Below are 16,215 nucleotides of genomic sequence, written 5' to 3' on the forward strand. Positions count from 1 at the left end.
CAGGAAGAGCGAATGAAAAGACTCCAAGAGACGGTGGATCAGCTGGTGGCAGCACCAGCTGCGGCTCGTCAGGGACGGCCGAGAGTCGCGGCGGAGATGTTTTCGTCGGGGTCGGGTGATCCGACTCCAGTTAGTTCAGAGGTAGCGGCAGAAAGAGAGCGAGCTTTGGCGGCCCTCATGGCTTTCAAGCAGTTTGATCCGCCTACCTTTGATGGAGAGGATACAGATCCGTGGATCATGGAGATGTGGATTGATTCTATGAAAACACTCTTCGAGGATCTGTACACCTTAAAGCGGGACAAGGTACACCTAGCCGTGCACTATTTGAAACAGTCGGCGAAGATCTGGTGGAAGGACGTCAAGCGAGACCGATCACCTAGTCTCCCTCCTATGACTTGGGAAGAGTTTCGGGGATTGATATTCTCTGCCTATTTCCCCGACAGTGAGAAAATGAAGCTTCAGGAGAGGTTCCGGAAGCTGCGGCAAGGAGACCGCTCAGTTAGGCAATACGAGCAGGAATTCTCTCGTATCGTGCATTGTATCCCAAACGTGGTGCGGGATGACAAGGATAAGGCTGACTGCTTCGTGCGTGGACTTCGGCCAGACCTTTATAAGGATATGCTCGTGCTTAAATTACAGACTTTTGCTAAAGTCTTGGACCGAGCCCTGTGGATAGAACAAGGCAACACATTCCTGCGGGATGAGCGTGAGGCATACTACAAGAAAAAAGGGAAAGGACGGCCAATGAGTGCACACGATGGTCAGTCTAGTTCCCAGCGGACTTCGACGAGTTCGCACTCGCGATCCCGAGCACCGGGGACTTACCGTATTCGGTCCTCGGCGAGATGTGTTATCTGTGGAGGCCATCATTTCCCACAGCAGTGTGAGTAGCGTGAGGGCAAGTGCTTCAAGTGTGGGCTGCCAGGTCACACGCGGGACGAGTGTCCGCAAGGTGACGGCCGGGCCTTGATGCTGGCGACGGCCTATTCCTCTCTGGGACAGCCTGCAGGTGTGCCACCTGCGGCATGGTCGGGAGAGCGGCCGTTGAGGACGATGTAACCGGAGGGTTCGCGGTGAGCGCCAAGTGGCCATGGATACGCGACTCGAGTGGTGGAACCTGCTGCTGCTGACGACGTCATGGAAGGTATGGGTTAGTTAAAGCAAGCATATGCTTTTACATAATCTCAAGTTGATGCATAGCATGCATTTTTCATAGGGTCAGCTGCTACCATTTGTAAATTGCATAGTAAGGACCGAGGGGACGGGTAGAGGTAGATACCCGAGCATGCTTATGCAGTGCTAGTGTGGCGCCTGCTGGAGCAGGTAGAGAGCCGAGTCGTGCTAGCAAATGGCTAGTGAGGGTTCTTACACAAGAGATGAGACTCGTGGTGAACGTGAAGTGGTGAGGCGACTCTCAAGGCAACGGGTATCGGATTGCGAGAGTTGAGCCGTGAAATTTGAACACACGTTTCCGTGGATCGAACAGTGAGAATGGAATCGCTATTGCGAGAGTAGTCGCTTAGTTGCCGAGTTCGAGCATGTTGGCTTAGTAGTACCTCTTATTGAGGCGATTGAGTCGTGCTTGCGTGGTTAGTGTGTATAGGCGAAGTTGCCTAATACTTGAAATAGTTGGAATGCTGTAGAGGCGTGTAGAGCGCTCGAGTATAAGTACTCGTGGTGCGCGGTACTGATTCAGCCGAGGGTGTGTTGGCAGTAGCACTTCTGCATTGCTAAGTGTGAAGCGGGCCATGGAACACTCGTAGGGCTGGTGGCTCGCACTAGGTGCTTAGGAGCCGATAGTGGTACGTGACTCGATAGAGTATGCCGTCTAGGACGACGACGGCGGGTAGTGCTTGGGGACGACCCGTGCCTGGACCACTTGTGGACTGTGGAGCCTAGGCCCTTTGGGCAGGTGCAGTCAGCTGTGAGTGACAGCGGCCCGGTACCTACGGGTAGGGCAAGAGTTTTGGTCAGGACGGTAGTCCGAGCTTGGACCCTAGTGCGTGGAATGTCACGTGTTAGAGTGCGAGATTTGCGATACACCGAGTGTGTTGTGACCCAACCCGAGAACTTGACGTGGTTTGAGGCCTTGATAGCTTCTGGTTGGAGTGTGTGCGAATTCCCAAGTGAGAATTTTGCCCGAGAACACTGATTGGGTCTGCGCTTGCGAGCGAGGGACGCTGCGTTATTGAGACAAGTTTAGGCGGTAGGCCTACGTAGAGTTGGCGGTTTATGGACCACCTGTGGAAACCGAGGAAAGCGGCTTGGCCGGTAACTCTGTCGAGGAGCTTGGCCTAAAGTCACGAATGAAACGTTCGTGTGAGTTGATTGCGACAACGAAGTCGTATTGGTCGTGGCTATGATGGCAAAGGATGAAATGCTCTAGCGAGACATTGAGCTAGAGGAAGCCACGTGAGAATGGGAGCTTGAGGATAATGCCTTTTTGTGGATTGAGATTGGAGATGTGCCGGAGTGTGCCATCTCGTGATAGGGCAAGAAAACGGTTGGATTGGAGCACTCATGATTGGTCGATGCACCAACGATATTGCATCTAATTAAGCAATGCCGGTGATCCAATCGGAGTGAACTTCTCGAGGGAACATGTAACGCAAGGGATGGTTCCAATAAGTGAAAGGCCAGACCAAAGTGAAAAAGTGCATTGGTGCCCTCAACTGTTCGATAAGTCGAACTGAGGCGCGGTTTGAGTTTCGCGGACGAAATTCTTTTTGAGGAGAGGAGAATGTAACATACCGGACTTCTAAAGTTATGAAGTCACGGTGTATGTTGGGTTGGAAAACTATTTGAATGGTTCCAGTGAGGTTCGGTGAAGTTCGGAAACTTTCGAGCGTTTCGGTGCGCGTAGGCGCGAAAACGGAACCCGAAAGGCTATGCTGGGCCGTGAGCTAAGTTCGGCATTAGCGTGGATGAAAAGATGATAAAGACATGTTCGAAAACATGTTTGGAGAATGTAACATATTGGAACCCAGAAGGAATTATCGAACTTTAGCCAAATTGGCTAAAGCATGCGAATAAGATGAATGGACGAGTTCCAGTTAACATTCCATCAAGGTTGGAAGGGTTAAGATGAGTTCTAAAAGAGTTAGAAAGGTTTTAGCATTGTCCGGCGCGAAATAGAGTCGAAAACAAGCTAAAAGTCAAGTCTGGAGCATTGTGTACCGGTACAAGTTGATGGTTGTACCGGTACAACAAGCGACCCGAAGAATGGCAACTCTCGGGTTTGAGTGAAAAAGGCTGTTAAACTGGTGACATGGGAAAGTGTACCGGTACACATTGGCAGAACAGCACAGAATTGATCTGTTGCAAATATGAATGTTTGGGGGGTTTTTTGGCAATTGTTACAATATGTTATGACCCCAACCCTCTCTCTCTCCCTCTCTCATGTCTCTCTCACTCTCTCAACCGTGAGCAAGGGAAGAAAAGAGAAAGAAGAAAGGGAAGGAAAAGAGAAGGAAAAAGAGATGAAGGGAAGGAGAAGGAGCTTGGAGGGAGATCTTCATCACCTTCATCTTCTTCTTCGGCCATTGGAGGAGCTCAAGAGGTAAGCTTCTTGAAGTAGTAGTGGTTTCTTATAGGATTAAGGCTAAGGTTTGGTTTTTAAACCCAAATACTTAGAGTGTTGGAGCTTCTTACATATTTAGAAGCCTCTTGAGGCCAAGAACACCATGGAATCCATGGTTTTCTCATGATGCTCTAATGGTGGATTTCTAGGGTTTGTTCTAAACACCCTAGAAATGGTTCGAATACTCCTAGTTGAGCTTCTAGATGATAAACAAGCTCTCTTTTACTTGTTTTATACAGCGAATCCGGAGTATTGAGCATATGTCATATTAGGGCATCCCAAAGAGGGGTTTTGCTCATTTGAGGTTTTGATCTATTTTGACCATGTGGAAACCTAATTGGGGACCTAACGAACGCGTTGGTGAAGTCGGTTTGACCATTCGTCAAGTGTACGCGAAGTTATTGACAAAATAGTATTTTGTCGTACAGATGGCCGTAGCACGCGGAATAGACGCCTAAAAATCGTGGGATCGGAACCGGAGCACCTTGGAGTCAAGGAATAAGCACCGGAAAAGACAGATCGCAATTCGGACATCGTTTGGAGGTCGCGCAAAAGTTCGGGCCAAACCTAGCAACGGTTGCCGCGGGAGGCCGATTGCAAGTGATTACAAGCAATCGGACGAAAACCACAGTTTATAAATTCCGTTAGAGATTTTTATTGTGCATCCAAACAGGTCCTTTATTGGAATGTTGGTCAGCAATATTTGCAAGTATTTTCTTTTATTTTTGCCATCGATTTCTTTTTTGGAAATTAATTTTATTTGATTTAATATTTGTAAATTTAAATTTAAAATTTAAGTTAAATTATAATTTGAATTATATTTGTAAATTTATGATTATATTTTGTAATTCAAATTTCAAATTTAAATTTGATGGCTTTTAGTTTTAAATTTAAATTTTGATTTTTGAAATTGAATTTTAAATAAATTTTGGATGTAAATTTTAATTTTAATTTTTATTTTGGATTAGAATTTTAAATTTAAATTCAATTTTGGAGTCCAAATTTAAATTTTGTACTCAATTTTTAATTAAAATTGTAATTGTAATTCTACTTTTTATTTTGAATTTCAAATACAAAATGAAATTTGAAGTCAAATTTTAAATTCAATTTTTAATCTAAGATTAGTTTCTTATTAATTTAAATTAAAAATTTAAATTCAATTTTAATTTTTAAACTCAAATGGTTATTAAAAAATAATTAATTGGACCACTAAATTAAATTTATGTTTTTATTACACTTTATACTACTTTATAGTAATTTTAAAAAAAATTTACCAAATAGTTGTCTATAATAAATAGTTTAAAATACTCTGCAGTTTTTTTTTTTTTTTTTTTTTTTTTCTACAGCAACGCACTATTTTTTTTTTTTTGATTAAACAGGGATATACCCTATTTGGATAACAAAAAAGAGGAAATAAGAAATAGGTTACATGGCCCCAGGTCTCAAAGCCCCCATGAGACTCCAATCGGACTTAACAAGAATAAGTCGGTCCGTTCCAAAAAAGGAGAAAAAGGAAACGACTCCAGTTAAGAAGAGGGTGACAGTTAGCTCGCTAAAGCGTATTCCCAATACCCAACTGTCACGCAAATTCTTGATCCCAGAATTGCACAGTCTTCAGACCGGTTGTCGAAGATTCTCCTATTCCTTTCCTTCCACAGCTCCCAACACGCTGCAGCGAAGCCGATGTCGAAATGTCTTTTATTTACCCTTGTCAGTAGCCTTCTTGACCGCTGCCATGTATCCACAATCCCTTGAGAAGATTGCATTGTCCGCAGAATCGCAGTCGGAGTGCCAAATAGCAACCGACTCCACACCGACCTGGTGAAGGAGCAGCTTAGCAGCAGATGCTCGATAGTTTCAGCATCTTAGTAACATAGAATGCAAATTGAGGGGCCGATCCAACCTTTCTTTGCAAGCACGTCCGCTGTTAGTACCTTTCTTTTCATCGTAAGCCATAGGAAGAGTTTAACTGTAAGGGGTGTCTTGAGTTTCCACAGGAACTTGATCGGACAATTGTTGATGCCATCATAAATCAGGAATTGATACGCGGATCTTGCAGTAAAAAGGCCTGAACTGGTCCAGCGCCACGTTAGTGAGTCAGAAGACGTTGACGATAGAATAATACCTCTTACCAGGGATGAAAGATGCTGAAGCTCGGCATAGGCGGCCGGGTGCGCGGGGGCTTCAAAGCCGCAGTTCGATTGCGCTCCATAGCATTGTATCCACTTGGCAACAAAAAGATGCTTACGGGTCAAAGCAGCGTGCAGATTAGGGAGCCGGTAACGTAGAGCGGTGTCCCCGCACCATCTGGCAGACCAAAAGAGAGTTAATTCCCCGTCCCCTAGGTGGAAGTTGATTGATGTGAAGAAAAAATGAGCTAGTACTAGCATTCCTTTCCAAACCGGACAACAAGCTGCATGACAGCGAAAAGGATCTACCGGTTTATGCTTGTAGTGTTTTTGCATTAGCAGCTTGACCAAAGGAAGTTGTCGGGAATTATAAAAATTCCATAGGCCTTTCAGAAGAAGAGAAGCATTGGCTGCTCGGAGATCTGTAATCCCCAGCCCCCCTACCTTTCTTGGTCTACATAGGAGTTCCCATTTGGCAAGGCAATGAAACCCATTCGCTAACTTCGAACCTCTCTAAAAGAACCCCCGACGGATTTTATTTATAGACTTGATCACCCAGACCGGTAGTAGGAAGGTAGAGGCGAAGTAAGTAGGGATAGTGGAGAGTACAGAGTTTAGGAGAACTAACCGACCACCTCTTGACAAAGTAGCTCCTTTCCACCCTGCAAGTCGGGCGTCGATCTTCTCTATAATACGTAAGTAATCGGCTTTGAGAAGTCGTTTAGGAGAAAGCGGTAGCCCGAGATACGAAAACGGGAAACCCTGGATCGAGCAACTGAGTAAATTGGAGAGATCGGCAGCTTGCGCCTCAGCGAGGTGAATGGGGATAAGAGCACTTTTGCGAAATTTAATTTTGAGCCCCGAGCAAGCCGAGAATGCATCCAGAATAATTTTGATAACCGCCGCTAATTTCCTCGAGCCATCAAAAAATAGGAGAATGTCATCAGCAAATTGTAGAGTAAGAATACGCACCTCGGCAATTCCTAAAGCAGTGATGTGACCAGCATTCGAAGCGGCTTGGAGCATACGGAACAGGACGTCAACGCAGAGAATAAAAAGAAGGGGTGAAAGGGGGTCCCACTGACGCAATCCCCTTTTGTTGCGAAAGTGGATCCTGGAACACCGTTCAGGAGGATAGCTGAAGATGTGGAGCCCAACAAATCGGTCATCCAGTTGATCCACTTCGTGCCAAAACCTCGGGCAGATAAAAGCTGTTGTAGGAAGTTCCAGTTGATATGATCAAAAGCACGCTCGAAGTCAATCTTAAACAGGGTCGCCTTCTGCTTAGTCGAGTATAGGTGGTGGATAAGAACATGCGCCGTATAGAAGTTGTCAAAGATGTTGCGCCCTTTGACGAAAGCCGTCTGAAAAGGGTTGATTAGCTCCGTCATCACCACCTGTAAACGAGAAGCAAGCACTTTGGAGATTATTTTAGCAACCCCGTGGATGAGACTGATCGGCCGAAGATCTCTAGCCGTTGCTACGACCGGCTTCTTGGGGATTGGACAAATCCAGCTTGAGTTGATATCGCGCAGGTTGAGGGGGCCATCATAAAATCTGGTGAAGACGTCAAAAAGGTCGAGCTTCAGGATGTTCCAGAACCGCTGATAAAAGGGCATCGGGAAACCATCAGGCCTCAGTGCTTTTTCCGGGGCGCTGGAGAAGACGACCGACTTGACTTCATCCAAAGTAAAAGGGGTCTGGAGTATAGAAAGGTCGAGGTCTCCCGAGCCATAGAGAGAGGGCAGATGGATTGACTATCGCGTTGGAGAGGCTTACCATAGCTGAGTATGGTAAAAGGAAAACAAGTGGTTAGTGATGGCCTTGGAAGAGCAAAACAAGTCCATACCGTCAGATAGGCACGAGATGAAGTTCTTGGTCCTGCGATAGTTTGCATGGCTGTGAAAGAATTTGGTGTTGGCGTCGCCCGCCCTTAGCCAATGCACCCTAGATCTCTGTTTCCAATATAGCTCTTCCTGAAGGCAGAGAACCTCATATCGACCTTTATGTTGCAGTCTCAGTAAGCTTTCCATTTGTGTTAGATTTCGTCGATCCTCAGCAGTGTCTAACCAACCAAGCCAATGAAGGCAAGAGTTTGCCTGCCTCCTAAGAAGGGAAGTTCGGCCCGAACTCCAAGGTAGCAGAGTTTGTCGGACATTCGCCAATTTACGAGAGAGGCAAGCGATAGGATCATCAGGGCTAATGGCCGAATCCAAAGGACTCGTATGGGTCGAGGTCCGCGCGTCAGCCACTAATTGAAACACGGAAGGATAAAGAGCCAGAAGGACTCGAACCTGAAGATGTGCGCTTGAGGCACAAAAGTGGATGCCGACAGGAGGAGGGGGCAGTGGTCGGATCGCAGCCTCGGGAGCGCCTTCAGAGAGGTGCGCGGAAAGAGAAGGTGCCAATTGAGGGAGACGAGAGCTCGATCAAGAAGTTCCAAGGTTGGAGAATGGCGGCCATTTGTCCAGGTTTAGGCTCGGTTTAGGAGTGGGACATCGAAAAGTCCCGCCTTATTGATCGCTTCCCTGAACTGTAAGATCTCCGCCGTGTTCACTGGGCTTCCGTTTTTGTCATTCGTAGAGAGCAAGGTATTGAAGTCTCCAAGTACTACCCATGCGTCAACCGCAGTACCGTTGATTCCTCGAAGCTCCTGGAAGAAAGCCGGTTTAAGATCAGCGCGAGTGGGTCCGTAAATATTGGATATTAAAAACTCTTTCCCATCAGCTCTTCTTTTGAGGACCACATTAAGAGAGAAGACGCACACCCAGTGGTGTACACAATCAAACAGGGCGGTATTCCAAGTCGTAAGGAGGCCTCCCCTGGTTCCCTCTGCATCCAAGGTTCTAAAATCTCTGAAATAAAACCCACAGAATGAGTGAAACTTAGGAAGGGAGAGAGTAGAGAGCTTCGTTTCTTGGAGACAGACCACAGAACATTTGCAAGAACGAAAAAAGGATTTGACAACCGCACATTTGGATTTATCATTCAATCCCCTTACATTCCAAGTAAGAAAGCGAAAAGTTCGGTTCCTAGCCATTCAAAAAAAGTAGTAAAAACCACACCCAAACTGAAGGATGGGCCCGCCAAGAGCTGGACCCACATTAATTCGTATAGGCCCGGTCCCGGGCCGTGCCAACATTCGGAGACGGTGCTGGCGCTGCCGAGGTCCCCGCATCAGCAGTGCGAGCATCTTGCAAGAGAACCCCGCAAGAGTGCAAAATCTGCTTGATTTCTCCTTCTGTAAGAGGAAATGCTGGGTCCTTTGAGGTCGACGGATTAGCGCCGGGATGGGATGAAGCCAATGGGGGGGGAGGTTGAGGTGCAGTCAAAAGGGGAGGGGGGAAAAAAGGTGATTGAAGCGGGGGCGCAATATCCATCTCAGGTGGTAGGCCCGCTGGAGTCACCTCGCCCGCTGGAGACACCGCGAAAGGCCAACTGGACGAGGAAGAAGCCGAGGCTGTCCTCGCGGTCTTGACTGCAAATCTCACCATCTTCAGTTTCTTACACATAATTTCTTGAGCTCGAAGAAAGGAGGGTTTTTTGGGACCTCTGGATTTTGCGACGAGGCGAAGGCTATGTCTCGAGGGGAGAAGGTTAGAAGGAGCCGAACCTATGGCTCCAAGAGCGGGCCCGGACGAGCCCTGATGAAGAGGGTCCAAAGCTTCTTTTCCTTTTCCAAGTGGGCCCGACACTATTCCCTTATCAATCGGGCTCGGAGTACACATCGCAATAGGAGCAAGAGCGGCTTTCCCTCAGGCTTGACCGTGAGCCCCGGGATTAGTGGAGCCCAGGCACTCGCCCTGGGTTCGCGATTTGGACAAACTGGATTAGGGCAGGATCAAAATGGCTTTACCCTTTCTAGAAGGACAAGGTGGGCCATCCAACGAAGGAAGAACCGTAGGCACTTTGTCCAAATCCTGAGGGCTCAGCGAGCAAATCGACGCTGAAGGGGCGGGCTCGGAACCCGGAGCTTGAGCCTGGGCAGAGAGAGCCAGAGGTGCAAACCCCGGGACAGCGAAAAGACCTGACAGAATAGGTGGGGCTCGGTTGTCAGGAAGAGGATGGGGGGTGGTTGAATTTGAATTCGAAAACTCCCCATGAGATCACCTTCCCTGCCGTGCGGGCGATCGGAGAACGGGATTAATCCGTTGGTGACCGAGGCCAGATCCTCCGTCGGAGTGGCTGCGAACAGTCATCTGAGGGTCTCTAGCTGGCACAGAGCTGAACCCCGTTAGGCGTATGAAGGACTCCTGGGCTTCAACAATGTCAAGGACGAGGCGGCGGTCGAGGTCTTCCCCGAACAGAATGGGGTTAGCCTCCTCCCAAGATTCCACTTCGACCAAGACCTTGAAGCGTCTATCCTCCACCATTAAATTAATGACCTCGAAATAACCTGAACTTGCTGGCACCGGATGAGAGCGCCGTAGAACTAGACATCCGCCCTGCTTTCACTAAGCGGGTCGATGTCCCAGAGCTCGCCGAAGCCACTAACCGCCGCCTTGACATCCTTTTCATTCCAACAGAGAATCGGCCAATGGTGCAATTGGATCCAAGCTTTATGAAAGAGCTGACCCCTTCCCAATTCTCCCGATTCGTGTCAATTGTGGAAGGAGAACTCTATCCCGTCGAACCAAAAGGGACTGCGGCCGATGTGCTGACTCACGCCACCGACTCAGTTCGGAAGAAGACCGCCAGGGAAAAGAATCCCTAAAAATGAGCCACCTCATAGCTCGCAATTGTTTCCCGAACCTGAGCCGCCAACCGCCGAGAAGTCTCATCCTGACGTTGTGGCCGGGCCCTGGCGCAGGAACTCCACTCGGCACACGGCGCCAGACGAGAGCGGGACCCCTGAGTGGTGTCTCTTCCGGGAGAAGGACGAGGAATCCGACCCAGGAGCTCGCAAGGGGGCCTTGTGTCCGAGAGAACGAATCGCGCGCGAGGCGGGGGGGGGGGGGGGGGGGGGATCCATTGAAGTAAACCCGCGTACCTCGAGAAAGAGATATACACCTGGAGGCTCGGTGGCCAATTTTCATGCACAGCAGGCAATGCTGCGGCTCCCTGCACCTCTCAGCCCTATGGCCCCTCTCAAAGCACCTAAAACAGCGGCCTTTGAGAGAGGGGTTGAGGAGGAACTTAGGCGGATGGAGGGGTAGTGCAGGGTTGGAGGGATGCTGTTTGGGAACAGGTAAAGAAGGGTGTAGAAACGGACGTTGGGTCAAGATGGCATCTTTAAAGCTGACCCTAGGACGGACACGTGTGCGGCCCGAGGGGTGCCCGAGGAGGGGAGGACGAGCGGATGGAATCGGTGGCTGGGGCGGTGGGCGAGTGGGGACATGGTTGCGGTGTGTGGAAGACAAGTGGGGCCAGTGGGGTCTCTCTCTCTCTCTTGCTCTACTGATAATTTTTTTTTTTTAGCGGTATACTCCAGCAAAGCACTATTAATTATCTACTGTAAATTTTCAATCGCAATACTCGCCGTAGCTAGGCCAAACAGACTTTGCATATGCTTCCGATCATGCTCAGAGAGAGAGAGAGAGAAAGAGATTTGTTTGGGTTTGTTAATGCCAATCATTACAAATATTGTTTTGTGTTAGCTTGATTTTTTGAAGACGTACAAATGATTATTTAATTTAGTACGTTTTTCGAGTAATTAATTGTTTCATAGAATCATTCCATTGTAAGGACTGTATTAGCCTGGAAACGACACGACACTGATGCATCCTTAGATAAGGCATTATCGAACCCAAATCACAACAAATTATACATCCCTCTCAAATAGCATTAATTATATATTGGGTCAACCCCCTAATATGAACGTATTTTCCTTTTAATTATATAATTCTATTCTAAGGGTGAAACTGTGTCTTCATGTGCACGTTAAAGACTAACTGGTTCTCGAATAGTCCTCCTTAGTTGCATATTCTAAAGTGAAATTGACAGAAAAAGTAAAAAAAAAAAAAAAGAAAAAAAATTTGTTGACGATCGAGTGACTTGTAGCTCAATGAAGTAAGAAGATTGGGAGAGCCACTTGTTTTATTCTATGTATATTTTATATATATATTATATATATAAACACACACTATTATAAAGTATCATTGATAGTTTTCTACTACTAATGAAGGAAATATTAGTAAAGTTTATCATGGAGGAGGGTTTACACCAAGTAATTGAGATGGCCAAGGCTGGAATTCTTTGTTGCCCCTTACTAAAGAGCCTCTTCGATTGCTTTCTACTGCCCACTGCTCCAAAATCCAGTGAGAAGGAAGAGCGTGAAATCGACGGTGCCGATCGAGGGATCGTGGATAATCGCGCGGCGAACAACCATTTCAGGCACTGCAATATTCGAGTCCCTTGAGTAAGATCACAAAGATATATACTTGTTTGGTCGTTTTATTTTATAATTTTCTTTAGTGTCTAAAGAGAAATAAAGATAACAAGTTCCACCAAACTTTGCCAATCATCATGTGCAGGCTTAGTTCCTTTATGATCTAGATGCATGTGTAAAATGTCAATTGTTGTTTCCATTAATTAAAACACGTCCGAGTTGAGGGTGTCATAAAAACATAGAGATGAATTTATAAAATGGCTTAATCATTCTTCTTTTCTACTTTCTTTTTTCTTTCTTTTTTTTTTTTTCTCTTCCGCGTCAATTGATATATTCGTAAATATTTATTCGGTCTCTACTCTAGGGTGCCCTTTTTATTATGAGGAGTTAAAGAAAGGAAGAATTAATTGTACATATAAATTAGTCATACATAATTAGTTGAGTAGTATTGCAGTACCCAACTATTAATAACTTGAGAGATGCTTTTATATACATCGACCAAATCCTGAGTGCTTAATTATTATTATTAAAATGAATTGTGGAGATTTTTCGTATTAAATTTGGTGACTTGCTACGGTGCCAACGATATTGTTGGATAAAATTAATATCCAAATCAACACATAAAAATCACACAGATTTTTACACACCTCTTTCGCCACGGAATGTATTACGATTATCAGGATCTGATCTCGACTTGTTTTACAAACTCTTCGATCCGCCAAGAATCTGTCATGCATGTTATTCTTTCTCATTGCGAACCGGCTACCAGAGTCGCTTGGAGCACACCGCCCAAATCCCTAGGGTTTCAGATGGTGCCTTAGAGCAAACTTAAGAGAGAGAATTTTTGTAGAGAAATTAAACTAATTTTTGGCATACCTTATGTATTTATAGACTATAAAGGAGACTAATCCTATTTTGACTTAATCTTACATAGATAGAGATTTAAACATATTACCATGTGGACTAGAAATATCTTAGATAATTACCAATAGTTATTCCTTATCTCATATGAATTAGAAATATTTTAGATAAGTCATAATATGGACGAATCCTAACAGATATCTGGTGCTGCAATTCTGGGTATTTGATCTCCATATGTGTGTCATTTTAAGATACCCAGTTGAACTTTAGTCTTTTGCATTCACGCAACTACCCCCCTTCTCGACCGTAGTTTTTTGTTTACCTTAGCCGATTTCGTAGGTAAATCTCCCACATATTTGCTCAGGAAATTCGAGCTCTGGCATACAAACATTTTATAATTTAGAAAAAATAAAAGGCAAACTACGTCAAAATTCATTTTAGCCTTCGAACAATTAAATTTAACTGTTTAATTCTAAGTTCTTAAATTATTACATTAGTCACAATTCCACATATACTATTTGCAGATCATAGGTTTGATATGTAGAATATGAAGAAAACTAAAATCCGATTGTGCAAATCACAAATGCGAGCAAATCACAAATGCGAGTAATAAAGAAAAAAAGGAAATTGAGAGGAATCACTGCAAACACAATAAATTTTAGGGCAAAATTCAAATACCACCCCTGTAGTTTCGCACTTTCTTACTTTAATACTCTGTAGTTTAAAGTGTATCAATTTAGTACTCTATGGTTTCATTTTTTCTTTTTGTCAGTTCTTCCGTTAATATTTTGTTAAATTATATATACAAAAAACTTCAGATATTGCATTTAGGTTTATCGAATATTCACTTTAGTGCTCTTTAGCTTTAACTTTGTCAGTAATTTACCGAAAAAAATTAGTTAAATGGATAATAAAAAAAAGAAAAATGAAACCACAGTGTACTAAATTAATGCATTTTAAACCACAAAATATTAAAGTAAAAAAGTGCGAAACCGCATGGGTGGTATTTGAAATTTAATTTTCCTAAATTTTATATGGATTTGCCAATGAGCCTATGTCCACGCTGATCCTCTACTTGAGACACTGAATTTTACTACCTTCGATGGTCTTTCAAGGCCAAAGCTGAGCCTTTACTCATCCTTTTGCAGGCTTTCTGGTGACTTCTATAGCATGAACTTTCCACTTAATCTATTTATAGACAAGAGTAAGTAAAAATAGTGTGACATAATATTTGGAAGGATTCTAGAGAAGCTATATGCAAGTTAAAATGGAATCTGAGTGTTGGCACCATAAAAATCGTGCCATGTGGTGAACCACGATACACCACGAGAGTGGTTCCTAAAACCCACAAAGAGGTGACATGTGGTGCATCAGGAGTGGAGGAGAATACACCTAAAACTGAAAAACAGTTAAAGCCAATGCAGTTGAGATCGGCCGGAAGTGGTCCACAAAATTAGGGACGTGGTCGATAGTGGAGAATAATTGAATTGAGTAGATGGGCGAAGCTATAAATAAACGAAAAACGCCTGACAAAATGGTTTTTCTCCTGCAAACGAGAAAACCAATTTTTTTTCCTTACATTTTCTACTTTCTAGGAGTAGTCTATCTATAATCCCTTTTCTTTTTCTATATTTACTGTCTATCCTAGGAGTAGTTTTTAGGTTAGTATCTCCTCTGAGATCGTACACCATAGCAGCGCACCCTATTCTATAAACATTTTCTAGTTTTAAGCAATCTGTAATCATCATTCGGCTCTTCAGCTGAATCGAAAAATACTGTGTAGTCTCCGGACTCGGCTGATCCAGCCTAACCGAAATTACTATGTAATATTGAACTTGGTTGATTTGATCCCTCATCAACCGAATCGCTTGATTTGTTGGTGGACGCTAACTTCAAGAGTCATCATCAATAGCCGCTTTAACTCCTTGCGCACTTTCGGAAGGAGGTCATTGACCGAGTTAGTGGCACGCCTGGTGGGACTCAATTTAGATAATACTCTATTTATTTTATATTATGACTGATGATAATGCCAAGAATCTCCGCAACCGTGCCATTCCATGATCTTCGGGGAATGACCAGGCAAGCGTCAGTGAAAATACAAATGAGCATCACGCTGTATTGCCAGTCGGGAATGAAACCAGGGGTAATCGACTCATCAAGAGCCGAGTTTAATGCAAGCGCTTGGACAAATGACTTGATGTTACGGATTTTAGTGTTGACAAATTTCGTGACATGTTGTGATGAGTCGTTTAGGTTGAGTCAGAGTCTTGAAGGTTTGGAAAAAAGAGGATGAAGTTCGAAGACTCAAAAATTCATTACATGAATTCACGATGCTTGGTAAGTTTATTAATATTGATGGTGATTTATGAATGTTCACATATGTTTGGAAAATATTAGAATAGGTTTAAATTAATAAAATATTCAAAAACTCAGCTTTCCAAGTTTTAGGATCCGGACCTTGGTGCAAGGTTCAGAACCTGCACGCCCTCCTGGCTGATGCGCAGCGAGGGTCCAGATCTTGGGTCTAGGGTCCGGAACCCGTACGTCTGTTTTGCTGTTACGCAGGGAGGGTCTGGACCTTGGGATGAAGATCCGGACCCTAATGTAAGGTTCAAATCCTAAACCCATCATGAGTTTTCCAAACATGATTTTTTCAATCCTAGTGTAGTGTACCGAATTCTCGGTGCGCCAATCCGAACTTTAGTCAAAATTGACCAAAGTGTGGTAATGGACGATTTGGAGAGGTCCGTTATTGTTCCGAATGCTCCGGAATGGTTTAAACAAGTGCTAGGGACCTTGGAGAGCAAGCCTGAAATTTTCAAGTCATTTGGGCGTGTTTTGCTCTCGGGGTCCAGACCCTAGCTCCAAAGTCCGAACCCCGAAAAACGCAAAATTTCAAAATTAGCCAAAATTCAGTTTTGTGAAGGATTATGGTGTAATTGTGTTCGGGGAAGCCTTATATGAGGGTATTAGGTCATTTCCCCTCTCATTTCCCCTTCACACCTCCAACATGAGAGATTTCCCTTTCTCTCTCTAAACCTCTCCCTCTCTCCTAGGGTTTGCTCCAATAGTGGAGAAGTGGTGGAGAGAAGCTTGCTTGGAGGTGAAGCAACTTTCTTGTGCACCTTAGCTTGGAAGTGAGCATTGGTTTGAGGTAAGCTTCATGAGATTTGAGGGCTTTGAGTTAGGGTTTGTGTAGAAACCTTAGAGATGGGATTAATTGGAAACCCTATATGGTTCTAACCTTGATTAATACATATATCATGAGAGATTTGTATATTATGCAATAAATGGGTTTTTGGGTTTCAAAAGAGGGC

General features: G+C 44.7%; 1 protein-coding gene across 1 annotated transcript; it reads left to right on the forward strand.

The window, feature by feature from the left end:
- On the forward strand, positions 238-1,406 carry LOC109710441. Its single transcript, XM_020233042.1, has 2 exons — positions 238-760; positions 1,324-1,406. Exons 1-2 carry the CDS (start codon positions 238-240, stop codon positions 1,404-1,406), a joined length of 606 nt encoding a protein of 201 aa, XP_020088631.1.

The sequence above is a fragment of the Ananas comosus genome, linkage group 1 (assembly GCF_001540865.1).
Source record: "Ananas comosus cultivar F153 linkage group 1, ASM154086v1, whole genome shotgun sequence".
Classification (NCBI taxonomy): domain Eukaryota; kingdom Viridiplantae; phylum Streptophyta; class Magnoliopsida; order Poales; family Bromeliaceae; genus Ananas; species Ananas comosus.

Bases quoted from the DNA above. Each gene is read 5' to 3' on its own strand.
- LOC109710441 (XM_020233042.1), top strand. From the start codon at position 238: ATGGAGATGTGGATTGATTCTATGAAAACACTCTTCGAGGATCTGTAC. The intron at 761-1,323 runs GTCAGTCTAGTT...CTGCTGGAGCAG, and splicing joins GCCAATGAGTGCACACGATG to GTAGAGAGCCGAGTCGTGCT.